Consider the following 27,806-nt stretch of genomic DNA (forward strand, 5'->3'; position numbering starts at 1 on the left):
TCAGCATAACTATTATTGCTCGTCGCACATTCAATTCTTATAAGTATATCTCTAGTGACACATGATTTCGCTCATCTAGGGGAAATGATGAACAACATAGACTGATGAACAAGAACAGAACCAGAAACAAGGAGGCATCGATCGGACTATCGGGCCTCAGAGGGAGGATAGGGGAGGGTGGGGGGAGGGGGGAGAGATCAACCAAAGGTCTTGTGTGCATGCATATGAGCCTAACCAATGCTTAAGTTCAACAGAGGGTTGGGGCATCCAAGGGGAGGGGTGTGGGATGGGAATGGAGGGATGAGGACAAATATGTGACACCTTAATCAATAAAGAAATTAAAAAAAAAAAATCATTAACAACAGTTGACACATATGCATATCCTCATGAGAGATGCAGCACTATGTGTAAATTAAACCATTGAGTCCTTATAACTTTATGAGGCAAATATCACTGTCATGCCCATTTTTCAGATGAGGAAACTGAGGCTCAGGAGCTTACAGCAACCTGCCCAGGTTCCCTAGGTGGTAAGGGGCCGAGCAGGAGTGAGCCTGGGCTGTCTGGCTCAGGTCTCCCAATAGAAGGCAGTCTTAGGTTTGTGCAGTACTTTCCCTGCTCAGAAGGGCTTGGGCTTGGAGTTTAATGCTGGTGGTTGCCGTCTTCATATTCTCCATTTTCTCTTTGAATTTGTGCTCTGTAACTGAAGTCTGATAGGACAATAGAGCATGCGTGGTCCAGAGAAGACGTGTCCTATTCTGAGTATTCCCAGAAAGGAGACTGCAATCCCCTAAGGGTTGCTGGATTCCTTGGGTTGTGGGAACCAGGGAAAGGGGAAATGCCCCACTGGACCTTCTGCCCTCACCAGGTGGGTCCACCACTGCTAGGCAGTGGAAATCCTCTGCTGGTGGGGTGCATGCATGCGCCCAGTCACCGGACAGGATCCTGGGCACTAGAGAGTCTACACTCCCCCCTCCCAAGTATGCCAACGCCTCAAGGACAGTGTCAAGTAAACACCACCATGGCAGATCAAGAGAGAGACATTGAGGGACAGGAAATGTTTTCTACTTTAGTACTTTCTACATTACTCTTCCTGCTTTATAAACAATTGCGGTATAATTGATAATAACATTGTGTTAGTTTCTAGTGTGATGATGCTATATTTGTTGTGTATATTGCAAAATGGTCACCACAATAAGTCCAATAAGTCCAATTAACATCCATCATCATACATAATTACAAATTTCATTTCTCCTGATGAGAACTTTCAAGTTCTACTCTCCTGTCTACTTTCACATATGCAATACAGTATTATCAACTACAGTCTCCATGCTGTATATTACATCCCGGGACTTTTTTATTATGTAAATGGAAGTTTGTACATTTTGATCCCCTTCATGTATTCATCCACTCTCCCCCAAAACCCCCCAGGCTCTTCAACAACCACCAGTCTGTTCTCTAGGTACATAAGCTTGGGGATTTATTTAGGATTTTTTTGTTATTTTGTAGAGTTCACATATAAGCAAGATTATATAGTATTTATGTTTTTTCTGTCTGACTTATTTCACTTATCATAACATTCATTCATTTTGGCAAGATTTTATTTTTCTTATGGCTGAATAATATTCCATTGTTTGTATCATGTGTATATGTGTGTGAATATACACCGAGTGGCCAGATTATTATGATCTCTGAATGCATAATAATCTGGCCACTCAGTGTATATTATATAGATATTATGTAGATATAATTTTCTTTATCCATTTATCTATTGATGAATATGTAGGTTGTTCCTATATCTTGGCTGTTGTAAATAATGCTGAGGTGAACATGAAATATACATATCTTTTTAAATTAGTGTTTTTATTTTCTTCAGATGAATACCCAGAAACGGGATAGCTGGATAACATTCTATTTTTAATTTTTTGAGGGAACTCCATACTGTTTTTCATAGTAGCTACACCAATTTCCATTCCCGCCAACAGTGTAGGAGGGGTCCCTTTTCTTCATGTTCTCGCCAACACTTGTTGTTTCTTGTCTTTTTTATCATCGCCATGCTAACAGGTGTGAGGTGATATCTCTCTGTGGTTCTGATTTGCACTTCCCTGATCATGAGTGATGATGAGCACCTTTTCATGTACCTGTTGACCATCTGTATGTCTTCTCTGGAGAAATGTCTATTCAGGTCCTCTGCCCATTTTTTAATCAGATTGTTTGTTTTGGGTTTTTTGCTGTTGAGTTCTGTGACTTCTTTATCTATTTGGGTTGTTGGCTCCTTATCAGATATACTGTATGGTGTGCAAATACTTTCTCCCATTCAGTAGGTTCCCTTCTCACTTTGTTGATGGTGTCCTTGCCTTTGCAGAGCTTTGTAGTTTGATGTAGTCCCACTTGTTTATTTTTGCTTTTGTTGTCAAATTTTTAAAAAATCATCTTCAAGACAAGGAACTTTTCCTGCTTTTTTAACAAGGAGCCCAACATTTTCATTTTGTGCTGAACCAGCAAATTATGTAGTCCTCACTGCCTCCTGGGTGACCTTAGTCTGGTGACCTTGCCTTCTCTTTATTTCACTTTCTTCGTTTGTAAAATGGTGACACCTATGCAAGGGCACTGTCAAGTTCAAACAATTCAGTAATATGGGTAAGCCCACTTCTTCCCTCCCCCTCTGTCTTCCTGTTTTCTTCTAGGTATCCTGCCCTCCTCATTACTTTTGGATTGATTTATCAGGCCTCAGATGATCAACTGATTGATCAGTCAGTTAACCACCTGGGGATTGATGGATACATAGATAGAATAATGGAAAGAAAAGGAGCTTGGGTAAGAGAGACACAAAGATATATAAGAAATATACAGAGAGAGAAATTGATAAACATAGATTGGAAATACAGATAGCTATATAGGCATATATAGATATACAGAAGGAGATGTGCAGAAAGACATATATAAATATGTGTAAGTATATATAAATTCCATAATGTCCTGTATTTAAATAATTTTATTATTTATGACCTTTTTAAATTTTAACTTATGAAACTTTATTTATGTCAAGCCTGACACCAAGCTCATAAAATCTAATGAATCATCATTAAACGCAGACACAGAGAAGGGAAAGATCATTTCTTAGTGCTCCTTGCTCAGCATCTGGGGTGTTAAGACCCCAATACTGGGTGCAGGAAATGGGACCCTGTAGACCAGGCTGCCAAAGGTGCAGAGTCTAGCTCTGCTGGAGCCCAGAGCCAAGGACTGGGGACCCTCCGCTGTTCCAGTGGAGCCCTCGGGGTCCTTATGAGAGAGGCTGAGACAATCCCAGCCAGAGAGAAAGTTGTCTTCTGGACAACACTGCCCAGGGCCCTGCACATGCCATCCCTGTGTTCCCGCTGCCGCCCCAGAGACGGAGCGCAGCTGCATGGCACCCTAATACACATCTAATGTCACACACAACCAAGGAAACATACTTGGATCCAAGTACTGTTTTACAAAAAGGTGCCTCAGGGTTCTCCGATGGCATGGGAGAGCCGTTGTGAACTGGGAGCAAGGCACCAAGAGGCATGAAATCCATAGAAGCCGTGAATTTCAGAAGAAAGGGCCGAGCTGGTCACTGCCCTCCTGGCACTGAGAACGGGTTGCTGTGCCCATTCAGATAGCGGGAAATGCCCGGAGGAGAGGTGCCCAGGCTGGGACAGGGCGGGTCTCTGGAGGCTAAGTCCGGTCTGTTGACGGCGGACCCGTTTTCCTCACTCAGTGTGTGTCCTGCATTTTAATCGGGATGCAGGGCTTTCCCCCTCAGTGAACTGCCCATAGGAAAACTGGCCCGTTTCCTCCTTATTTGATGAGGCGCTGACCGGGAACCCAGACCAGGGCCAGGGCGCTTGGACCACGTGGCTGCTCAGATGCCTTCCAGAGAGGCGAGTGAGCTGGTCTCCGAGGCCTTGCTGTGAGCAAGATGGTGATGGGAGCTCACGACGATCCTTTAAAAGCCGGAGCTGATTGGTTTTTGCTTATTTGCACGCAGTGTGACAACGAAGACGACTACCGGGAGGTCAAGAAGGCCCAGGGAGAGAAAGAGAGCTCTTCCCGACTGGCCGCCTCTGCCAGTAACACTGTGTCTGCGAATCCCTGCAACATGAACGTCAGCAGGTGTGTGTTCCCTCGGGCGGAGGCGAGCTGGGGGGTCTCTGGGACTGAAGTCATGTGCCACATGGGGGAGTTGGGTTTTCAATGACTGCTCTGGTCTGGGGGTCCAGGCCTGCTCTCCTCAGGTTAACCTGAGGCTCATCGTTACACTCAGATGTGCACCTCGGGTCACCGCTCGGGTGTGTGAGTGCTTCTTTGTGACAAAAGACCAGTCACTGCTGCCACACAGCTCTGCGCGCTTCCCTCTGAGAGCTTAATCGCTGGACTCTTAAATCACGATTTCAGTAGCTAAGCTTAGGACACTAAGCTTATTACACGAATGGAGAAGTATAAATTTTGAGCTGAAACTCCATACAATGCACCTAACGCTCTTAGATGTAGACTAAAATCGTGGTGTTGGACAGGATCTGTGTCTCCAAGGTTAAATGGCCGCCTCGTGACGCTGCCACAGGCATTCCAGATGGACCCACGTTGCACTGAGTCCCCTCTGTGACAAATGTCTTTCTCACAAGGCAAGGTCCCAGGTATTCATCACAAGCGAGTCGCTTCTCATCAGTCATAGACGCTCTTGCCATTTCGAAATAGCACAGCTCGGAACCCAGTTTTCCTCTGCGAAGACTCTCCTCACTCTCCCTGGCTGCGAACATAGAATTTGTAAGGGGAGATGGATGCTGCAGCACAACCCATAAAACTGTAAGCAGAAAGGTTAGGAGGAGATGGAGAGCGGCACTCACACGCCAAGAGGGACGGGAGAGCGAGGCGCGTGAGCAGGCCGGCTGCCGTGCTAGAGCCACCTTGGGAGGGGCCAGGGCTCTTGAAGGTGTGAGCAGGAGGGAGAGCTGCACACCGCTGGCCTTGTCCACAAATTCTATGCCGTGTGGACAGTATCCCAAAATAACTGGGGAAAAGTTAATGGGGACAGTGTGGTTCCAAATAGTCTTTCAAATGTGCGTAGAGTTATATATGTGCTTCTTTGTGCATTAGCATTAGTAACCTTTCTTTTAAAAGTATATATATTTGTTTTATTGATTTCAGAGAGGAAGGGAGAGGGAGAGAGAGAGATAGAAACATCAATGATGAGAGAGAGTCCTTGATCAGCTGCCTCCTGCACGCCCCCTACTGGGAATCGAGCCTGCAACCCGGGCATGTGCCCTGAACAGGAATTGAACCGTGACCTCCTGGTTCATAGGTTGACGCTCAACCACTGAGCCACCCCGGCCAGGAGAAGTGACCTTTCCAGCACATCTGTGACTACATGATTTCTAAGTAGTGATGATTATAAACAGTATTCATTATGCTCAATTTCAGTGAGAGTGACCGTGTCACTTCCATCCCAGTTCATGGAGCCCAGGGCTCGTAAGCTCTTGCAGTAGAGCCTTTGCCTGGCAGAGCCTGCCCCTGCCGGGGCTGACGGCAGACCCTGAACGGCAGATGAATGATTACTCTGACACACGTTTCTGTGAAAAAGAAGCTAAGGGGCTAGTTGGCATAAGGAGTCAAAAAAGCCTTGATTGCCGGCCTCCTTAGGTTTTATTATCACAACAGCTTGAACTAAAATGAACCTCTAGATACCATCAGCAGGGTAAGCATCCTTGAGAAATCACATGCTTCTACAAGGGCAGGTCTTTAAAGACTAAACATAGAGGTTCTAGCAAAAACACCCGGGGATCAGACTTGTTTGGAAAAGTCAAGGTAGGGGCTACCACCTTCTGCAAGGTCCCCCCAGAGATCCCATGCTTCTCCACATGCCCCGTCTGGTGGTTTCATGTTAAGTGATGGCCCTGTGCATAGCAATGTGCCTTGAGACTTTCTAGGAAAGGCGGTCTGGGTACCCCCGGTTTGTGCTGACTGCTGTCAGTTATACCCGTGTGATAAGACAACCCCATATGTAAAGGAGATCCAAAGTAAGTTTCTTTGGTCAACTTGACTATATAAACTTATAATGATAAAGAAGACATAATCATATGTCCATGATAATACAATGTAATAATCCAGTTTTCTATGAACATTTAAAATCACATATATGTACAATGATAGAGTTAGATATGGGACTTTTTTCGCTCACATGTCAGGAAGCAGTTCTATTCAGACTGTTCACATCCATCTTCACCTCCATCATCACTAGCCCAGTGACTGTGATTGGCCCACGGCAGTTTTTCAGAGGTGCCTTCCCACTGCTAAGCTGTTAGATGTCCAGTGCTTTTTGAACCAGAAATACATCACCACAGATTCTATCCCTAAACATGTCTATCTGCATAATCTCGAGAACCTTGGCCTTGTCATCTGAGGCCTGTGTTTGCTATTTCTACATGGTCACCACCTACTAAGGAAATTGCTTTTGAAGTGACTTTAATGACTTGTTTGCAGGAATAGCCAACATACACAATCATAACTGTGGGAATAATGACTACATTTTGTTAAATGAATTTACCTTTTTTTAACTGACTCTATCAGGGGACTTCTTTCAATAAGCATCCCAAATTAGCAATGGTTGAGTTTCTTTCAAGCTCATGTGTCTTTTCCCAATTTTTTTCAAATTAAGTAATGGAGAGAGTCCTAACAATAACTCAAGTATAAATGACTAACTTCTCTGACGGTTAATTGTGGGGGGGGGGAGGGGCGGGGGCGGGGGGGAGTTCCAGACTGTAGTTTTGGAGGTAAAATCAGGAGCTAGGAATTAGAAAATGTCACTTCTGATGAGTTTTCTGTTCTGTGTTCATTCTGATCAATGCCTGGTTAGCTGGGAAACCTATCAATTGAAAGTTGTTTCTTGCTTTGCAAGTCATTCTGTAATTCTGTTATTCTCCATAAAATAATTAGTATAAGCTCAGCTGTTAGCAAAAGTCCTTTTAGAAGTAGGAACAAGTATGTCATTTGATTGACTCCTCATTGCTTGCTGCTGACACTTAGTAGGAAAGCAGGAAGAAGTTGGTTGTGCATTTTGCAATCCATGGATAAAAAACTTGGAAAATGGAAGTCTTATTATTCTTAGTTATTTAACTCCAGAGTTACTCTTCATCCTGTAGGACAAGTAAAGAAACAATGAGTGAAATTTGCTTATTGTTTGTTACGGTCCTAATGCCATAAAATTGTTTCCTGGTATAATAATTCCCCATAAACGTCTTGCTGCCAGCCGGCTTTAAATAGGAGGCTTGGGTCATATATAAGACGTTTACCTCTCCCTGTCCTGGCTTGTGACATTCCATTACTGTGATTTTCTTTTGCAGCTTGGCAATACCCATCAATAAAAATGAAAAGCTGCTCCGGTCGCCCATCTCACCCCTCTCCGACGCCTCTAAACACAAATACTCCAGCGAGGACTTGACATCTTCCAGCAGGTCCAGCGGCGGTGGCTTGTTCCCTTCCACCGCCTCCAACAAAAAGCTCAAGGCTGAGAACCAGCTGCCGGCTCATGCCGCAGACCTCACGGTACGCTGATGCTCTTCCTGTCCCCATTGAATTTGAAATGAAGCTGAGCACACCCCGACACGCCACCTGTCTTAGCCCAGCACAGTCTGGACACACACTTGAGGTTCCAGAAAGGATCCCTAAGGCTGCTCAGGGAAGACCTGGTGCAGGGAGAGCTGCAGAAGGAGAAACTGAGGAGGAGCCCTCTGCTCAGCAAGCCTGTGGGGTTTCATTCCCATTCTGAAAAGAAACGGCCCAGAGTAAGACTATCTATCACAAGACAAAGGAAATCGGGAGTTTGGGATCAACCCACCCTTTCATTTGAAAAGATACCTTGTCCCAGGACAGAGCTAAGCCTGGAATGGAAAACCCACTCCAACCTGGGTGACCAGTATGACAGCCACAGTGTGGGACCCCCACCACTACCCCTCTTTTGGTGACCTCCTGGGGTGATTCCAGTGCCCTCACCACCACCCCCACCCCCCCCGAGGAGGGCAGGGGGTTGGGGTGCACCATCCAATTTAGCTTCATGAATTAGTGGACACGTGGCCTTGGGTCACTTGCTTCATTTCTCTGAGCCTGTTTCATTGGCAAAACAGCATCATCAGATTTAAATGAGATGAGGTTATCTAAAGAACCCAACACCTGTGGACACCTGTGCAACACACTACACGCTGGTTCCTCTTTACTGCCCTCCCGCTGTGGCTCTGGACCGAGCATCCGCTGGGCTACATTATTTCATTCCTAATCTCCCCACTGCATTCTCCCCGTCACTGTGCCCATCAAAACCAGTGGGGCTTTGTGAGGCTGGGGCGGTGAGACAGAGAATCTGACTCTGACAAAGAGATGGAGAGGCGGTACTCAATGCTTTATCCCATGATTTACTAAGATCAAAGAGTTAGTAGAAGGTCTTACAAGAGCCTAAATCTTGTTGTATCAGGAAATTAAATGCGCCCTCATTTGGGAACAATTATATTTAATTCTAAACTACAAGAATCTGAGAACACCATATTAGGAAAACCTGAAATAAAAAGCTACCAATTCAAATTTAAAAACAAACAAAACTTTTCTTTGCCTCTAGAGTCTAGATCCTTACATCACAAGCAAAAAATTGTATGTGGTGTGCAGAAATTTGTAAAAAACATTAGAGACTTTATTTAGTCATTCTTTCCCTGAGTAGATGGTTATTGAGCAAGTGCTTACTGGGTGCCAAGCACTGTGCCAAGCAGCAGAGACGCAAGGACAATCTAGCAGATTCCATCTGAGCCTGCGTGAAACCTCCCGTCCAGCTGGGGACAGCGACTTAGGGGCCACACATCCGCTGTACCACCGCGCCTGCAGGAAGGAAATGCCCAGGGGCTCTACAGCGAGGAGGCTGACCCACACATAGAATCGGTCCATACTGAAAGAAGCATTGGCATACACTCTATTATCTTTTCACTGTATTATTTTTTAAATATTTTTTATTGATTTCAGAGAAAAAGGGAGAGAGAAACATCAATCAATAAGAGAATCATTGATCAGCTGCCTCCTGCACGCCCTCTACTGGGGATCGAGCCCACAACCCAGGCATGTGCCCTGACCAGGAATCAAACCATGACCTCCTGGTTCATAAGTCGGTGCTCAACCACTGAGCCACACTGGCCGGGCTACCTTCTATTTTAATTACTTCAGAGGAATTGATTTGAATTTCATAACCAAAGGCAGTTGTCTTCTGATCCAAGTGTTATGCACACAATGGATGCTCTATAAATACGTGTATCCCCAAGAGTTAATAATTTTTTTAATTTTTCCACAAATTAATAGTGTTCCTTTTAAAGACATATTTTAAATAATTTCGAGTAATTCCCTCTGGCTTTTTCTAATCTTAACAGAGAGCGAAGAAGAGGCAGTCTGTAATCTGTAATCTTTTGAGAGGGATTGTGGGTTACAGCTCAGTGGTCAACAGCACCTGGGGCTTGTTAGAAATGCACGCTCTCAGGCTCCGCCCCTGACCCACGGACCCGGAGGCTGTGGAGGTGGGGCCCGCGGTCTGTGCGCTGAATGAGTCTCCTGCAGAGTCAACGTGGAGAACCACACGTCTAGCCAATGGAGGAGAGCAGGGCGAGTGCTAGCCCTGGGCCCCGTCACAGCATGGGAGCCAGGCTGTCACTTGACCTCACTGAACCGCAGTGCCTGGGCCAGACAAGCCTTCTCTGATGACAGTTGTGAGAAGACACTGCACAGCATACGGGGGCGGGCAAAAGTGGGTTTACAGTGTGGGTGTGCAAAACACGGAGCTTATTCGTGCATTATTATAATCATAACCTGCATGGCTTTTCTTCAGAGAACAACTGTAGACCTACTTTTGCCCCACCCTGTATCTGAAAGCCCCTTTTGAGAACTGGAATGCACATATTTCTTTTTCTTTATTTAAACAAAAGCACCACCGATTCTAACAGAGAGTCCGGAACACAAGCTATTCTGTGTGATGGGTTGCTCTTCCAGCCACGTGGCCAGTTTCTCAGAACCGGCGTGTTGTTTGTCGTTTAGAAAGCAGCTCACCACAATTCGGAAAACGTTCTCCACAAGCCACGGCCACAGACGGAGCCGTGGTCCCCGGGCTCCAGCGGCCACCGGGACTGCAAGAGGCAGAAACTCGTCTTCGACGACATGTAAGTGTGGACTCTGCGGCTCGGTGAGGGCCAGCGGGAAAGGGCGGTCCCAAGGGGAAGGGAATGTGCATCTGGGCTGCAGTGGCCATTCCTGCTGCGGCCTGTCAGGTAAGTGCCCTCCCAAAGGGACGTGCCGCTGAACTTGAGTGCCCCCGGGGCCTGGGGGGGCTTCGGAACAGCCAGAACCACCGCGCGCAGGGGCTGCAGCCAGGATGTCCGAAAGGAAGGCAAAGGGCATCGGCGAGCCTTTTGTACTCATGACTGTTGGCGGTTGTAGGCCACCAAAGAGAAGTGTTTTGTTTTGATAAACAGGCAAACCCCTTTCCCCTGAAATGCTGTGTTCTTGCCCTCGTCGGTTTGGCTCCGTGGATAAAGCGTCAGCCCATGGACTGAAGGGTCCTGGGTTTGAATCTGGTCAAGGGCATGTACCTTGGTTGCAGGCCCATTCCCTGGCCCTGGTCGGGGGGCATGCGGGAGGCAACCAGTCGATGTGTCTCTCTCACATCTATGTTTCTCTCTCTGTGTCTCTCCCCCTTCCCTTCCACTCTCTCTAAAATCAATGGAAAAATATCCTCGGTGAGGATTAAAAATAAAATAACATGCTATATTCTTTACACCAGTATAAAGAGTTCTCATACAGGAAAAATATCCTGTCATCATCACTCCATCCTGCACTAAAACCCAAGTATTACCTCCTTTCCCAGCAGCAATTTAAAAGAAGGAGAAACAGGAGAAGCAGATGAATAAAGATAACATCCTGGAATGCTCTTGAGATGCTAAAAGTGACAAATAAGAAATTATGAAAATTACTTCGGCTCTTAGGGAAAAAATATGTGTCAAGGACAAGCCTGGAAAGCAGAAGAGATGGTTTCAAGAGTTTGGCCTGACGCCTGTTTGCAACCTCAGCTGTGCACCAGGCACCGGTCCATCTCTGTGTGAGGCACCACACTAACGGGGCTGCAGCCGCCTGTGATAATGAGAGATCCGCCCTCAGGCCAGATTGCCTACAGTCCGGCCCAGGGGACAGACCCTAAACCACTGACCCCACCGGAGTCAGAAGATTAAAGGGTGCTAAATGTCCCCACGTCCCAGCATCCTTATCATAGAAGTGATAGTCCTGACACCTGTCCTCCAAGGACCCCAGAATTTGGGGGTAGAAAGCCAAATCCGCATTCGTTGTTAGTTCCATTGACTGAACATGTTCCAAGATCATTGGATGTATGAAAGGCTAAGGTGGTCCAGGACGTCCTGCCAGAGTGGCTCAATTGGTTGAACATCGTCCTGTGCACATTTCTCAGTCAGGGCACATACCTGGGTTGCAAGTTTGATCCCTGGTTGGCACATAGGAAAGATAACCAATCAGTGTTTCTCACATCTATGTTTCCCTCTCTCTCTCTCTCTCTCTCTCCCTCCCTTCCTCCCTCCTTCCCTCCCTTCCTTCCTCTTTCCCTTCCTCTCTTGGATGAGAATTTAAAAAAACACAACAGGGTGGCCAGGAGGACGTGTATTTTTCTCCCCTTCCCTTGGCTGCTGTAGCTGCACTCAGCTCCACGCACGCTCTCCTCCTGGCCCTCACAACCTCCTCATCTTCTCCACTGCCCTAAGCAGCAAGGGAGGTAATCTTCGTTAACAAAAAAAATTCACAGCCCAAAGATTTTCTTTTCTTTTTTAATTTAATTTATTGGCGTGACATTGGTTAGTGAACTCTTTGAGGTTTCAAGTTACATTTCTATAATAGATCATCTGTATATTGCATTATGTGTTCACCACCCAAAGTCAAGTCACCAGATATTTGACTTTCTTTACCCGGTTCTACCTCCCCACAATGCCCTTCCCCTCTGGTAACCACCATACTGTTGTCCGTGTGTGTGAGTTTTTGTTTGTTGCTTTCAGTTTTATATCCCATGCATGAGTGAAATCATACAGTTATTGACTTTTTTCTATCTGTCTTATTTTGCTTAGCATGATATTCTCAAGATTCATCCATGTTGCCGCAAATGACAGTATTTTATCTTCTTATGGCTGAGTTGTATTCCATTGTATATACTAGTATGTACCACATCTTCTTTATCCAATCATCTATCAAAGGCCACTTTGGTTGTTTCCATGTTTTGGCGACCGTGAATAATGCTGCAATGAATATAGGAGTAAATATACATTTATGAATAAATGTTTTCAAATCTTTTAGGTAGATACCCAGAAGAAGGGGTTGCTAAGTCATATGGTAACTCTATTCTTAATCGTTTAGGGAACTCCCATACTGTTTCCATAGTGGATGTGCCATCTACATTCCCACAGCAGTGAATGACGGTTCCTTTCCTCCACACCCTCTCCCACACTTGTTATTCTTTATCTTGCTGACAATAACCATTCTAACAGGTGTGAGGTGGTGTCTCATTGTGGTTTTGACTTATATTTCCCTAGTATCTAGTGAAATCGAGCATGTTTTCATACACCTGTGGCCACCTGTATGTCCTTGGGAGAAGTGTCTGTTCAGGTCCTCTGCACATTTTTTTATTGGGTTGTTTATTTTGTTGTTGGTGAATTGTATGAGTTCTTTATATATTTTGGATGTTAACCTCTTATAAGAGGTGTTGTTTGCCTTTTTTGTCTTGATTATGGTTTCTTTTGAATTTATAATTTGATGTAGTCCCTTTCATTTGTTTTTGCCTTTCATTCTCTTGCATTTGGGTCAAATTCATAAAATTTTCACTAAGACCAAAGTCCATAAGTTTAGCACTTATGTTTTCCTTCTGTGTAACTTACTGTTTCAGGTCTTATATTTTGGTCTTTGACCCATTTTGAGTTTATTTTTGCAGATAGTGACAAATGGCAATCTAGTTTTATTCCTTTGCATGTGGCTTTCCAATTTTCCCAGCATCATTTATTAAAGAGGCTTTCTTCTCTCCATTATAAATTTTGGCTCCTTTATCAAAAATTATATGCCCGTATATATGGGGGTTTATTTCTGGGTTCTCAATTCTGCTCCATTAGTCTGTGTGTTTGTTTTTCTGCCAATACCATGCTGTTTTGATTATTGCTGCTTTGTTTTATAATTTGAAGTCAGGGAGTGTGACATCTCTGGCTTTGTTCTTTGTTCTCAGGATTGCTTTGGCTATTCGGGGTCTTTTGTGGTTCCATACAAATCTAATGACTTCTTGTTCTATTTCTTTAAAAAATGGCATTGGGATTTTGATGTGGGTTGCATTAAAAAGACACAGAGTAGTGGATTGAATCAAAAACAAAGCCCAACCATGTGCCGCCTTCTGGAGACACATCTCAGCTGCAAGGACAAATAAGAATCCAAGTGAAAGGGCGGGAAATGATTCTCCAAGCAAACGACACCCCGAGAAAAGTGGTGTTGCCATACTTTTATCTGACAAAATAGGTCTCAAAATAAAGAAAGTAACAAGAGGCAAAGATAGATAAAGCTTTTCTGAAAGAAAGGGGTTGTTGAGCCAAATGCTGCCAGAAAGGGACCAGGTCCTGGGGGGTGCGGTCCCACCCACCAGGAGCAGGGCTGTGGGGGAGCAGACCCGATCTTCTGTAGCCATGTTTTGGGGAAGAAAGATGTAAGTTGTTTTGAAAGAATTCACATTTGTTGCAGAGCGGGACCAGGAAACGGTGCAGCAGAGACAGTCGCAGGCTCAGGCTGGGTGCACAGTGCGTAAAGATGATTCACTAATTCTGATCACTAACAGGCAGCAGTCCTGACAGTTCATGCATGTACAGGATGCGGTGGCATCTTTGTTCCCTGTAGAAGTTGATGCAAAGCTCCAACAACCATTCAGGAATGTGAGCAGACTATTGTTAGTGGGCCCACAGCCGCTAACTGCTTAGGTCACTCTTATCTCTCACTCTCTACCGCTGTAATTGAATCTAAGACATTGCAGTATTTTTCTCTTATCATTAATCCCCTAGGTGGTGGACATGTAATGTGTATACAATCAGTTGGTCATATATAATTAGGGTTCAGTGGTATAAATTGTTCGCATGAGCTTTAACCACTTGTAAAAACGGGAGATTAGAATTGTGTTTAATTACCACATGGAAATTGGCATTTGGAAGTCATAATCTAACAACAGGATCAAACACTGAGATGCCCAAATCATCAAACATTTCCAGCAGGTAATGTTAAGGGCGTGGTATTCACACACACACACACACACACACACACACACACACACACACGGGAAATGAAAATGTAAGGAATTTTCTAATATGTGGACCAGAAAGCTAAGTCAGACACAGCACCAACAAAGTAACTGTACTTTGGTCTGCAGTTTCTTGAACTGCTTATACAAGGAAATGTTTCTCAGTCTATTGGGGCTGCAACTAATATAATTTTGTCACCATGTATATCAACCACGAGGGGTTGTCATGGGTCTTCCTATTAGCAATATGTCTAATTTTTCTGGCTGACAGACACAATAAAACTGTTTCTCCTTTTATGGAGATAGATATAATGGAATAAAAAAGCACTCTTACATATCCATCATAGGGAGAGAGATGTCGTGTTCCAATCGCCCTGTGTCCCAATTGATTTGAAACCCATAGCAGTGAAATAAACATGCACCTCAACCAGCCACCCACCACTGAACTAAGAAAGTCCTGGGCAGATTTCTCAAGCTTGAAAAGTAGAAAGAAGCATTGTGTCTCCCTTGAAACAATAAGAGATTGTCTCTTAAGGGATCACTGGGCGAGAAAGTCACCTAAGACTGTGTAAATGTCTCCCAGGTCCCGTGGGTATGTGCTGAGGGCTTGCCAAGGGCCAGGTACAGTGGCAGGAGGGAGCTAGGATACACGACTATGTAGTTACCTCTCAGTTATTATTCAGAGGAGCGGGAGGCACATGGTGGCCTCCCCAGAAAGGTCTCTGGGACCACAGACTTGAGCCTCCTGCTCCTCCCACGGGCAGCCTCCCCGACAGATGCGACCTGACTCCCGGGTCCTCGTTCCTGGCTTCTCACTCAGGGTGTCAACAAGCAGTGGAACGACCAAAGAAAGGCCACCAGCGGAAGAAAAGAGCAAGAGGTTAGCACTGAAATCACGTCGAGTTGATGGAAATCCATTATAGCGATCCAAAAAGTAACAGACGCTGAGCTGTCTAATTCTTAAAGCAGCATCGTGTAGCTTTTTAAAAAGTAAACTCGTCCTTTTGTATTATAAATACTCATTAATGTTGGATAAACACGCGGTTCAGACAGCAGCTGAATCCACTGGGTGCCCAGTGACAAGTGTGGGATGAGCCCCGCGGGATTAGAGTGACATTCCCAGGGGTAGCGTCTGCATCTTCCTTTTTTCGTGAGTGCCAGGGATCTACATGCCGGTGCATTTGAATCGTCGGGCTTCCCGGCCCCTTTCTCTGTTAGCAGTTAAGCAGGCACCCGTGTGAGTCTCAGGCTGCAGAAGGAACTGAACAGAATAACATGATTTTTAAAATGTGATCCAGGTCAGCTTGTTCTGCGAAAACCACAGGCGCGGATTGACGGAGTGCGGCTGCACCTCGCCGCTGACATCACGACTTGACAGCCGCGGGCTTGAGGTGACACTGGTGTGATTACCAAGCTTTTGTTTTTTAAAAAAAAAACATAAGAATTTATGTCAGAGAGTGACAGCATTGCATTCCACTCAGCGCCTAGAAGCTGATCTCATCAGTGCGGAGCCAGGAGCTGTAAATTGCGTGGTGTCAGAATTAGTGACAGGGGGATCTTGGCCGGGGGAAAACGAGGGAGCACAGCTGTGTCCGAGGCCTCAGCACAGAAGTCCTGGGCAGAGCTCAGTGGTGAAATGCTCGGCTGGAGAAGCAGCCTCGTGCCCACAGGCCATATTGCTGCGTTGGCAGCCAGGGACCCGAGTGCCAGGCGCCTGCTGCTCCCAGAAGGATGGGCTGTCTCTTGCGCACATTTCACTAGGAAGTCAGTCACGATCATCACATTCAGCCAAACGCCCCATCTGTCCCGTGGTACCAACAACAGGAGCCCAGCTCCTCCAGCCTCCCAATGCTGAGCACAGACGCCCTCGGCCACGGGCGCTAGAGGCCATGGCATGTGAAATGTGCCTGGTGGGGAAGGAAGGGGACTTGGCATTTGTAATGTCCTTCTGGCCGGCAGCCTCAGGGCTGAAAGGATTTTAATCTTACAGAGGATGGGAAGATTCCTGTATGTAAAAGGGCGGATATCACACAGCATGATTTAGTCAAAGCACACCAACTGACATCCTTGGGTAGGTGGTGACATCACAAGGCGCCCCCATGGAGGGTTTGCTGTGACCTTGCCCTTTGCCTGAGGGGCTCCCCTTCCCTTCAAAGCTAGACCCCACCTTTTCGATCAGTATGCCTTTCTTTTCTTCATGTGGGATTTTTTCCGCCATGGAATTTCTGCCTCTCAAACAGGTCCTTATTTTGTTCTAACCAAAAAAGTGAAAGGAGAAAAGGGACTTAGGCTTGGGGGTGGGTGGCTACAAAGAATTCAGATTTCCCTCTTTGAAATCTTACCTCTGATCATTTTAAGGGTTTTATTTATAAGAGAGAGAAACATCGGTTTGTTGTGCCACTTATTGATGCATTCATTGATTGATTCTTGCATGTGCCCCGATGGGAGATCGAACCCAAAACCTTGATGTAATGGGACAACACTCTGAACAACTGAGCTACCTGGTCAGGGAGTAAAGGGTTTCATAATATTTTATTTTAAACTAGAGACCCAGTGCATGAATTCATGCATCAGTGGAGTCCCTCCACCTGGCCTGCGGGATTGGGCCAAAATCAGCTCTCTGACATCCCCCAAGGGGTCCCAGATGGCGAGAGGGTGCAGGCCAGGCAGTGGGACCCCACCGGTGCATGATCAGGGCCAGGGAGGGACCGAGGGAGGTTGGCCAGCTGGGGAGGGACTGCAGGAGGGCTCCAGGGCATGTCCAGCCCGTCTCGCTCAGTCCCTATCAGCCAGACCCCAGCAGCAAGCTAACCTACTGGTGGGAGCGTCTGCCCCCTGGTGGTCAGTGCACATCATAGCGAGCAGTTGAGCGGCCTAAGCATATCATTAGCATATTATGCTTTGATTGGTTGAATGGATGACCGGATGACCGGACACTTAGCCTATTAGGCTTTTATTATATAAGATGTCACATCCAGAGAACAACAACAATCAAATTGATGAGTTTCCATTTCACTAGAAAGTTGCTTTTGATGGAATGACAAACCTGCTGCTCTGCCCAGTCCTGGAAAGTGCGTGTTGTTTTCTGTGCGTGGCCGTGGCCAAGGGAAGCAGTCGTCTGCACAACCAAGGCCTGTAAGAGGCACAATGACTGGTCGCTGGTGCTTCCGAGAAGCCGGGGCCCAGGGGTTCGGGTCCCAGCCAACGCCAGGGTTAGAGAGCACAAGCTGCAGGTGAATCCTTGCTTCCTAGGTGCAGGCCACCTGCAAAGCCAGCACTGGAGGGGCGGGCTCTGCAAGGCCTCCACAACGGCATCACTCAGCACATCTAAACCATTCCTTCACTGCCCTGTTTCCATTGCAGCACACACTCGATGTTAGTAGTCTCAGGCCACAGCACAGTAGGGAGACATTTATGTAATTTACAAAATGACCCCCCAATAATTCAAGTACCCACCTGGCACCATACATAGTTATTACAATATTATTGATTGTATTCCTTATACTGTGCTTTATATCCTGTGACTATTCTGTAACTACCAATTTGCACTTCTAATCCCTTCACCTTTTTCACCCAGCCTCCCACCCTCTCCCATCTGGCAACTTCCTACACATTCTTCTTTGTGAAGAAAGTACCCCAAAGCTCGGGACACTGGGACGCGTCTGGGGTTATCAAATGGCAGCTGACAGGAAGGATGTCAGGTGATGAATTCATTTGGCAGGCAGTTGCCTATTTGTCTGATTTGGATTTCAACTTCCCCAAGAAAATTACTCCGATTTCTGCTGTGCCAAGGCACCTGTTTATTCAAACAGCCGTGCTCCTCCCTGCCAGCTTTCACAGAACAGGCTGGCTCTGCTGGGGCTCCTTCCCAGAGGCAGGGATGACAGGAAGCAGTCTGCCAGCCTCTCCCTGGGAGCCCATTCAACTCCATCTCCGCCACGAAGGAGGACAAAGGACAAGGTTGCTGTAATCCTCCCGGGCCAGAGAAATATTGGGGCAGCTCAGACCAGTGCTTAGAACGCAGGCGCATGCTGGTAGGTAGGAGGGGGAGGAGAGGAAACGAAATAGAAAGCAACATTCTTGTGGATCAAGTGCTCAGATTATTTTTGCTGCTGAGACCTCTTATAACAAAGATATATGCAGCTAAGCATTGCCTTTTTAGGTCACTCAGGGTCCATTTCTGAAGAGCCCAAGCTACATAATTACATGGATGATGTTTAATTGAACTTTTATTAGGCTTGCTCCTGTATCCTCATAAAATACCATCACTGACAAACAATGTGAAGAATGTTATTATCTAAACGAAAAACAAAATCTTCAGGTTTTCCGTGTAAAGAAAATAGATTAGATGATAAATCTGTCTGAACAGTGAGATAATTAGATTTCGTCTTAGTACCTTTACCATATCACGTTCTGTAACTGCCACAATAGTAACAACAATTTCATTTTCCTGCTGACTTGAGCATTGCGGAAGAAGCGATGCCTGGTGACAGCACACATCCTCCGCTGGACAATTTCAGCGACGTCCCATTGGTCCCTTTGCCTCTATAATGATCTGGGGTAGGAGCCTGGCACCAGAAATCACCTAAAAGGAGAAAAATGGGCCAATCTTCAGGCTGTCTTCAGTGAATCAGTGTAATGAGCCCTCCATTGCACGCAAAGATGAGAATTCTAATGTGTTCATAAGTGGCCTCTGGATGGTGCATTTCCAGCATCTCGGGTTACTGGTGTTGCTGCGGTGATTCAGTCAGAACATTAGATGTGTTACTTATCCACGTCCACTATTATAAGGGTTTGTGACTCAGCCTTCATATCAGGTTTAAAAATACATTCATATTCTGCAGATAAAAACAGCATTGATGGAGGACCCCATAATAGGAATTAGGAGGCACTGCCATCCAAAAGGGTAATGTAGAAGGCTTGTAAAAACTGAGATGTCTTAGCTTATTATCAAGAGAATCCTTTCATGAAAACGAAATGCATTTGAAATGATGATCTGTTAGCAACAAGACCTACCAAATGGGAAGGAAAAAAAAATGACCAAACTCATATACTGGAGTGTAGAGCAGATAATGATGTAGAGAATTTCAGGTTGCCATGGAGACGTTCTCTGGCTCATTGGCTATGTTGCTGCCATCAGAAGCCACCACTCTCTTCTAGCGCAAAATGAATTCAGTGCTATTCCAGGGGAATTCGTTTTCCTTCTCCCATGTGCCTAAAGCTGCAGGGTGGGGAGGATCAAAGAGGCCACAGCGTAGTCCCTGCTGAAGTGGACCAGCTGCCAGTTATGTGAGTCAATGACTGTATAGCCCAGTGCAGCTCAGAAGATAACTGAATGCCCAGAAGTGTAGTGTAAACAAGAGGTAGTGCCTCAGTTTGGGAAAGAAAGACGTGAGAATGGACCAAAGTAACCAAGAAGGCCTCATGGCAGGAAAATCTGAGGGATGGGTGATATTTGGCTCATAGTAGCACTCAGTGAAGGAGCAGAGAGGAGAATATTCCAGAAAGGAGAAAAAGTGTGAGCAGAGCTTCTGAGACAGGGATGACATGGTAACAAGACAGTGAGGAGACGACCCCTGTGCTTGGAGGCCTTGGTGAGTAGGTGGCAGCGGGGTGAGATTACTGGAGGCCTGAGCTGAGATGTGCTGGGCACTGGAGAAGGGTTGTAGGTCTGTGACAGGCTGGTGAGGTAAGGAAAGCCATATTTTACAAATATTGATCAGGACTAAAGTCCAGGATAGAATGGAGGGGAGTGAAACTGTAACCCAGGAGAGGTGCTGGGAGCCTAGATTTCTGTGGTGGATGTTTCCTTGAGAAAAGAAAGGAGCATTTATTTACAAGAAAGCATCCATGGCATTTCATAACGGGAGAGATTGAGGGACATACTTGGACTCCTCTTCTGAACAAATGGGCTCTGGGACCACATCTGAAGCTGGGTAGTCTGATCTGGTTTGGGCTAGCAGCGGGGTTTGGTCTTCTTCACCACGTGAAACAAAGGGAAAACCAAACTATAATGCAGAGGATTGTTTTGGTCAGTGAAACTGCTCTGTAGGATACTATAATGGTGGATAAATGTCATTAAACATTTGTCAAATCCTATAGGATATACAACATTAAGGGTGAATCCTAGAGTGCACGAGGGGTTTTGGATGATAATGATACAGGTTCGTTGATTGTAAGGAATGTTCCACTCTTGTGGGGGATGCTGATAGTGAATGATGCTGACAGCGCGTGTGTGAGGCAGCAGATGCACGGGGACCCTTTGTGCTTTCTCCTTCCTGTCTACCTAAAATCGCTCTAAAAAAATAAAGTCAGTTCATTAAAAATGAACAACAAAAATCATGTAAATTGCCAGAATTGGAATCAAAGACCTAACCGACAGCCAACATGTGTTCAAAGGTCAATATGGGGACAAAGAATTTTGGAAAACAGCCATGTAAAGGCCACTAAAGCCATTCAAATAGAAGAAGTATGGGCATCTAGGAAATGAACTGGAGAAACCAGAGTCTGTAGGCCCAGGGCCTTCAATGAAGGAACCTGCAGGCCAGTGAAGACCCGCCAAGATGAATGGGAGTTTGCAGGCCTGAGTGTCAGAAGGAATGGTGAAGGGAAGATGAGCCAAAAACGGAAGTTTTATTATGCATTAAGGAAACCCTGTAACTGTGTTCCTCATTACTTTGTTGAAGTTGAATATTTCCAGTGTGATACCACAGTCCTGACAATATTTTATGCTTCAGTGATTTGTGACCAGTTTGTTTCTTTGATTGATTGATTGATTGATTGATTGATTAAAACCATTAAAATGAGGATAATATTTTTGGATTACAGTGGTATAGGCAACATGATATTCATGGTTTTTCTAAGCATTTTGACTTTTTTGGATAAAAGCATATTCTGACCACCTAATATTGCAGTGGGAAAAAAGACCCATTAGAGTCTGAAAAAGACAGTTCAGAATAAGCATGTAACAATAGGTTAAACCAGTGTTCGGCAAACCGCGGCTCGCGAGCCACGTGCGGCTCTTTGGCCCCTTGAGTGTGGCTCTTCCACAAAATACCACGTACCCTAATTAAGTTAATAACAGTGTACCTACCTATATAGTTTAAGTTTAAAAAATTTGGCTCTCGCCGAAACCGGTTTGGCTCAGTGGATAGAGCGTCGACCTATGGACTGAAGGGTCCCGGGTTCGATTCCAGTCAAGGGCATGTACATTGGTTGTGGGCACATCCCCGGTGGGGGGTGTGCAGGAGGCAGCTGGTCGATATTTCTCTCTCATCGATGTTTCTACCTCTCTATCCCTCTCCCTTCCTCTCTGTAAAAAATCAATAAAAATATATTTTAAAAAAATTAAAAATTTGGCTCTCAAAAGAAATTTCAATCGTTGTACTGTTGATATTTGGCTCTGTTGACTAATGAGTTTGCAGACCACTGGGTTAAACAGTCTGTGGTTCATATCACTACCTACGTCTTATCACTTTCAGGGAGTCCTGGCTTATATTGGCTATCCATGAGTAAGTCAAGCTTATTGACTACATAAAGACGAATAATTACCAAAACAGTTTAGGCTGATGTCACCTAAAGTATGCAGATGTGTAAAAACTATCAGACTAAGCATTTAAAGGTGCAGTGTGATGAGTCCCTTAGTGTAACTTGAAGTTACATGCACACTCGGATCAACCTCTGGATGAGGGACCTTCATCTCCCAGCAGAAGCAGTGCTGGCCGGGGTGTTGCTTTAATAATGCATGGCTGTTGTTCATATTTACTAGCCAGCTAATCAGAGCTGTAGAGAACCAGGCCACGATCACATTGTTACAAGGTAGACATCGTTTTACAGTTAACTTCATTGTGACTGGAATGGAATCATACAGCATTACCTCTTTTAATTTCTCACTGCCAAGCTTTAAAATCCTATCTAATAAAAGAGTAATATGCAAATTAACCATCACTCCGCAACAAAAATGGCGGCGCCCAGTCCTCTTAGCCCTGCTGGAGTCCCCAAGTCCGCCCAGCGGCGGCAGTCCAGGGTGTCTAGCTGGGAGGCGCCTGCCCTCCACGCAGCGATCCCTGCCCAGTGGCAGCAGCCCGGGGTGTCCAGCTGGGAGGTGCCAGTGCCAGGCGCGATCCTGGCCAGCGGCCACAGCTTGGGCTGAGGTCTCAGGCCGGCAGGGCCCCGCACCACCACTGCGCGATCCCCCGGCCACTGCGGCAGCCAGGGCTGGGGTCTCAGGCCGGCAGGGCCTCGCACCCAAGCTGCATGATCCCCTGGCCCCGGAGGCAGCCAGGGCTGGGGTCTCATGCCAGCAGGGCCGGGCACCCCCACTGCGCGAACACCCGGCCAGTGGCGGCAGCCTGGGCTGGGGTCTCAGCCTGGCCAGGGTGCGATCCCCTTCCAGTGGTGGCAGCCTGGGGTCTTCTCAACCATTAAGTCCCACCAGCCAGGCAGAAAGGAGGAATTTTAAATGTTTCTTTTTTAAAATATATATTTTATTGATTTTTTACAGAGATGAAGGGAAAGGGATAGAGAGCTAGAAACATCTATGAGAGAGAAACATTGATCAGCTGCCTCCTGCACACTCCCCACTGGGTATGTGCCCCCAACCAAGGTACATGCCCTTGACAGGAATCGAACCTGGGACCCTTGAGTCTGCAGGCCAATGCTCCATCCACTGAGCCAAACCAGTTAGGACTGTCCAATATGCTAAAGAGAAAACCCTATCTAATAAAGAGGGAATATGCAAGGGAGGGCATTTGGGGGTTACCGGGGGTTCAGGGGAGGGCAGTTGGGGACAATCAGGCTGGCAGGGGAGCAGTTAGGCGTCAATCAGGCTGGCAGGGGAGTGGTTAGGGGGTGATCAGGCTGGCAGGCAGAAGCGGTTAGGGGCAATCAGGAAGGCAGGCAAGCGAGTAGTTGGGAGCCAGCAGTCCTAGATTGTGAAAGGGATGTCTGACTGCCTGTTTAGGCCCGATTCCATGGATCGGGCCTAAACAGGCAGTTGGACATCCCCCAAGGGGTCCCAGATTGGAAAGGGTGCAGCTTGGGCTGAGGGACACCCCCCTCCCGTGCACGAATTTCGTGCACCGGGCCTCTAGTCTATACTAATAAAAGGGTAATATGCTAATTAGACCGGGTCGACCAAACATCTTCCCGATGTTCGACTTCCTTCCTGACAAAGCCAAGGTGGTGGGGGCCGAGGCAGAGGCGGTTAGGAGCTATCAGGCTGGCAGGGGAGGGCAGTTGGGGGCAATCAGACCGGCAAGGGAGCAGTTAGGTGGTGATCAGGCAGGAAGGCAGAGGTGGTTAGGGGCAATCAGGCAGGCAGGTAGGCGAGCGGTTAGGAACCAGCGGTCCCGGATTGTGAGAGGGATGTCCGACTGCCAGTTTATGCCTGACCCCACAGGGCCTAAACTGGCAGTCGGACATCCCCTGAGGGGTCCCAGATTGGAGAGCGTGCAGGCTGGGCTGAGGGACACACACCCCCATGCATGAATTTCATGCACCGGGCCTCTAGTAATTACTAGGTACATATAACTCTACCTTTTATACCTGTAAATGACACAGATTTTCATAAGGATACATACATATACTCACCCATACAATTATTATGAGGTATTTTGCAATCTTTACATTAAAAAGCCATTGTTTCATGTAAATATCACAAAATAAGTTTTTTACTTGTTTTCTTAACCATGCAATAAAGAATCTGATTCAAATCAGGCATTGGGGAGCCATGTTAAAATCACTGTAAATGTAGATGATCGGCATATACTGTGTTTTGAATTGCTAACTTAAGCGAAATAGAATTTTGTTACTTTACATATGGGTGGTAATTTGGAAATGTGAAAAATACCTGATTCCCTATTAAGCAGAGTTTTTAAATTGTGATTTAAGTTTGAGCAAAAGGAAGGAATATTTTCGGATCTTACTCTTCCACAATAGTGACCTTCAGCATCGTCCTCTCCTAGGCCGCGCAGTGCAGATTATTTTATGCAGGAAGCTAAGCGGATGAAGCATAAAGCAGATGCAATGGTAAGTCCCTTTTCTTCCCAGATACGTTTTTCCAAATTATGTTTGTACTGCACCTTTATCACTGGGGCAATGTAGCTAGGGTAATTATAAAATCTATTACAAGGATGGCTGAGTCTGTTAAATGGAGAAATGTTTATATAATCAAGCACTCATCGCCCAATAAAGTATGACTTCAACCAATAATGTCTGACTGGGAGAAAGCCCTGGAGAAATGAATATTTTATTTTAGTCCTAAGTTTTGAATAGTAACTAGAGGTAAGGGAGTCAGTGGGTAGCATTTTTTTTCTTTAAAAATAAAATCTAAGTTTGCATTTTTCTGTCATATTAGCCTGGCCAGCCCTGGGCGTGGTCCCAGGATCTAATCCCTTTTCAAAAAGACTGGTGTTCTTCATGTGCATCTGCCGAAATGAATACCTCTCTGAAACTGTACAGCAGAAACTGTTACAATGCACATAAGCCTCTAGAGTCACCAGGACTTGATGTTTATAAAAAAATAATGTTTCTTACCTGGATAATCTCCTGTTTTGGAAAACTTGAAGCTGTTTAGGCATTAGACTTTTTAAAAAACGTATGTGTTTTTTTCTAAAAGCGATCATGTGGTTATTGCATCTTGAGGCCTCGGCCAGAGGGACTCTTTCCTCAGGGAATGCCGGTTCGGTTCCCCGCCAGCATGGATAACTGAGGCTGGGGAGCTGGAGATGGCAAAGGCATTTCAAATGACCTTATGGTATTATTCCAGTGCTGAAGATGTCCAAACCATAACAGCACTCCTCTCCCACTGCTACCGATGTTTCCCATCAAACATTTACTTGTATGACGATCACTGGCTACGTTCACAGTGCAAGGCACATAACCAGAGTGTCAGAAAGTAGAGGAGGTGCAGTTCGTGCCCTCATGCTCCCACAGGCTGATGAAGGCTTCTGGTCACCTGAGAAGCTGAGACATGCTGTTGGAGAAGAGCAGCGAACTGTAAAGCAGAATGAACAGTTCTGCCTGAATCACCAGGGTTACTAGGATTCTTCACTCAGTGTCACCCTGTCCAACCCAACATAGCTTCAGCCAGCAGCCTGTGTTCCTACCGGCCTCTAAGCAGACCTTGCTCATGCCAGCCAGCAGGCTGTGTACTTGCAGAACCTCACACTCACACTCACACGCTCACAGCTCGCACATACTTACACACTCACTCTCACGCACTCACACTTTCAGCATGCTCCCCAAATCCTTTCCTTCCCACAGTCATTTTCAGGTCTCCTCCCCAAGGCCTCGCACCTCTGCAGCCCCATCACCTGCTGCCTCCTCCATCTCATGTGCACTGGACTCGTTGCTCTGCATTGCAAGTCACTCACAGGCTGCCTTGCACTGTGAACTGTCTTGTGGGTGCACATTTTTTCTCTCTAATTGTATTATATGTTCTTGGAAGGAACTTGTGAGTATCAAGTGCACATAGGAAAGAATTGGGTGCTTCAGGAAATACTTACTGAATGAAATGGCTTCTTTAATCTGAAAGTGTTGCCAAGAAATATTGCTCAATAGCCTATTAGGGTTATAAGCTGTTTAAAAATTTGATTTGCTAATGAGGGAGTATTTTGCTCTACATTTCTGTTTTCTAAGGCATCATTATCAATGAGAATTTTTTTAGAGGCAACACTTATATTAGTAATTAGAGTATTTGTGTAATTCTGTTTTGATTCACAAATGAATACCGGAGAGATTATGCAATTCAAACTCAAAATATGTAATTATCTACAGAGAGTAGCAAAGTATGGAACCAGAAACTTGATGTGTAAATTTATATTTAATAGAACCTAAGAATATAAAGCTTATTCTTGCTATTGTGGGGAAAGATTAACATCAACTTAGACAACCTCCTATAATCCAAAAAATACTCTTTATTAAATATCAACTCTGTATCCCATTTTAGCTAAGCTGAAATATTGCCTTGAGTTTTATCTCCTCTCCTCACTCTCATCCCTGACTGAGGTCCTGACTATTAAAGAAATAACTACACACGCACAATAGGAGGAAGGCATGGAAAAGGAAATGTCAGATAATGTAAAATACAAAAGCACAGGTTTATGCTGTAAATCATCAAAGTTGAAGTATACAAAAAAGAGTATGAAAATTCTTATATGGAATCACACCGACCAGCTTCGCTGTGTATTTAGCATAGAATGGAGGAACAAGGAATGAAGCTGCCATGCCCCTAGGGGTTGAAAGAGGAACGACCATGAAGTTCTGAGCGGTTCTGATTGGCAGTTTTTCATGGATTTGGTACAATTCTGTCTGTAACCATTCACTCATTTACCCTAAAATAGTGGCAATTTATGAAAATAACTAGAGGAGGAAGTGCCCCATTTTTTTTCTCTCAGTTCCATTCACAGGATTTTAGAACTCAAAAGTTGGATTTCTCAAGTGAGGTGTATGGACTGTGTGACAATAAAGTTTAAAACCTGTACTTAGGGAAGACACTGTGCTAACTCTGTTGAACAGGTGGAAAAGTTTGGAAAGGCTTTGAACTACGCCGAAGCAGCCTTGTCATTCATTGAGTGTGGAAATGCAATGGAACAGGGCCCAATGGAATCCAAATCTCCATACACAATGTATTCAGAAACAGTGGAACTCATCAGGTAAGCACTGTGTTTTCTCGCTGGGCGGGTGGGGTCGGGGAGTAAGGACTGTGTGTGAGCACTCTGAATACAGAGAAGAATGTCAACCTGCAGTGTCAGCTACTAAGAACCTTTGTTCATCTCTGAAAGTAAGAATGTAAGATTTTGCATCCCCTGCTTCCTTTGCCCTCATTATGAGTCAGGCAGGGCGGGTCCTATAGCCCCTTATTGCTGTAGGAAGGAAGTTGAGTCTGGGTGAGGTATGAATGCATAGTTCACCCAGCTAGCAAGTAGCAAATTTTTAACTCACTTCACTTCTATGCTGCTTTTTTAAAAATCTGATTCGTATTAGTGTAATCTCAATTCTAACTCCATCAATAATGATTCAGAAGTATTTAATGAAAGGAAAGCAGATTCGGGGGATTTTAGGGAAGGAAATGTATTCTATGATTTAATATCTCTGAGTGTCCTGGCGTTGTCCTAGTGTAAGAGTTAGATGTGCGCATCATTCCCCAACCTGGGTTAAGGCATGTCATGTGAGCAGAAACAAAGTTTCTGATGGGGGCACATGCAGGGGTGGGTGGGAGACATTTCTTTTCCATGATGGAGACCTGGAAAGGCACATCCTTGTCATCTCATTAATGAACCAATAAGGGAATTTCACCCGTTAACCCTACTGAGAACTTTTGTCATATGATTTCTGTTTTTAGCCAGTTCAACTGCTTTGGATAATGTCTAATACCCTTTATATAAAATAATTCTTCCCAAAACTAACAGAAATAAAAATCTCACTGGATGGGCTCAGTATTACAGTGGCGATGACA

At 45.5% G+C, this 27,806-nt stretch overlaps 1 protein-coding gene across 4 annotated transcripts in view; it reads left to right on the forward strand.

Annotated features, from left to right (window-relative positions):
- Positions 1-27,806, forward strand: part of AFF3 (ALF transcription elongation factor 3) — a 514,559-nt gene that overhangs the window by 464,534 nt on the left and 22,219 nt on the right. For all 4 annotated transcript variants that reach the window (XM_079792550.1, XM_079792551.1, XM_079792549.1 and 1 more), the window contains 5 exons: positions 4,010-4,134; positions 7,359-7,560; positions 10,072-10,193; positions 24,313-24,376; positions 26,867-27,003. In XM_079792550.1, coding sequence (XP_079648676.1) covers positions 4,010-4,134; positions 7,359-7,560; positions 10,072-10,193; positions 24,313-24,376; positions 26,867-27,003 — 650 coding nt within the window. The remainder of the gene's footprint in view (positions 1-4,009; positions 4,135-7,358; positions 7,561-10,071; positions 10,194-24,312; positions 24,377-26,866; positions 27,004-27,806) is intronic.

The sequence above is a fragment of the Cnephaeus nilssonii genome (assembly GCF_951640355.1).
Source record: "Cnephaeus nilssonii genome assembly, chromosome: 15".
Lineage (NCBI taxonomy): Eukaryota > Metazoa > Chordata > Mammalia > Chiroptera > Vespertilionidae > Cnephaeus > Cnephaeus nilssonii.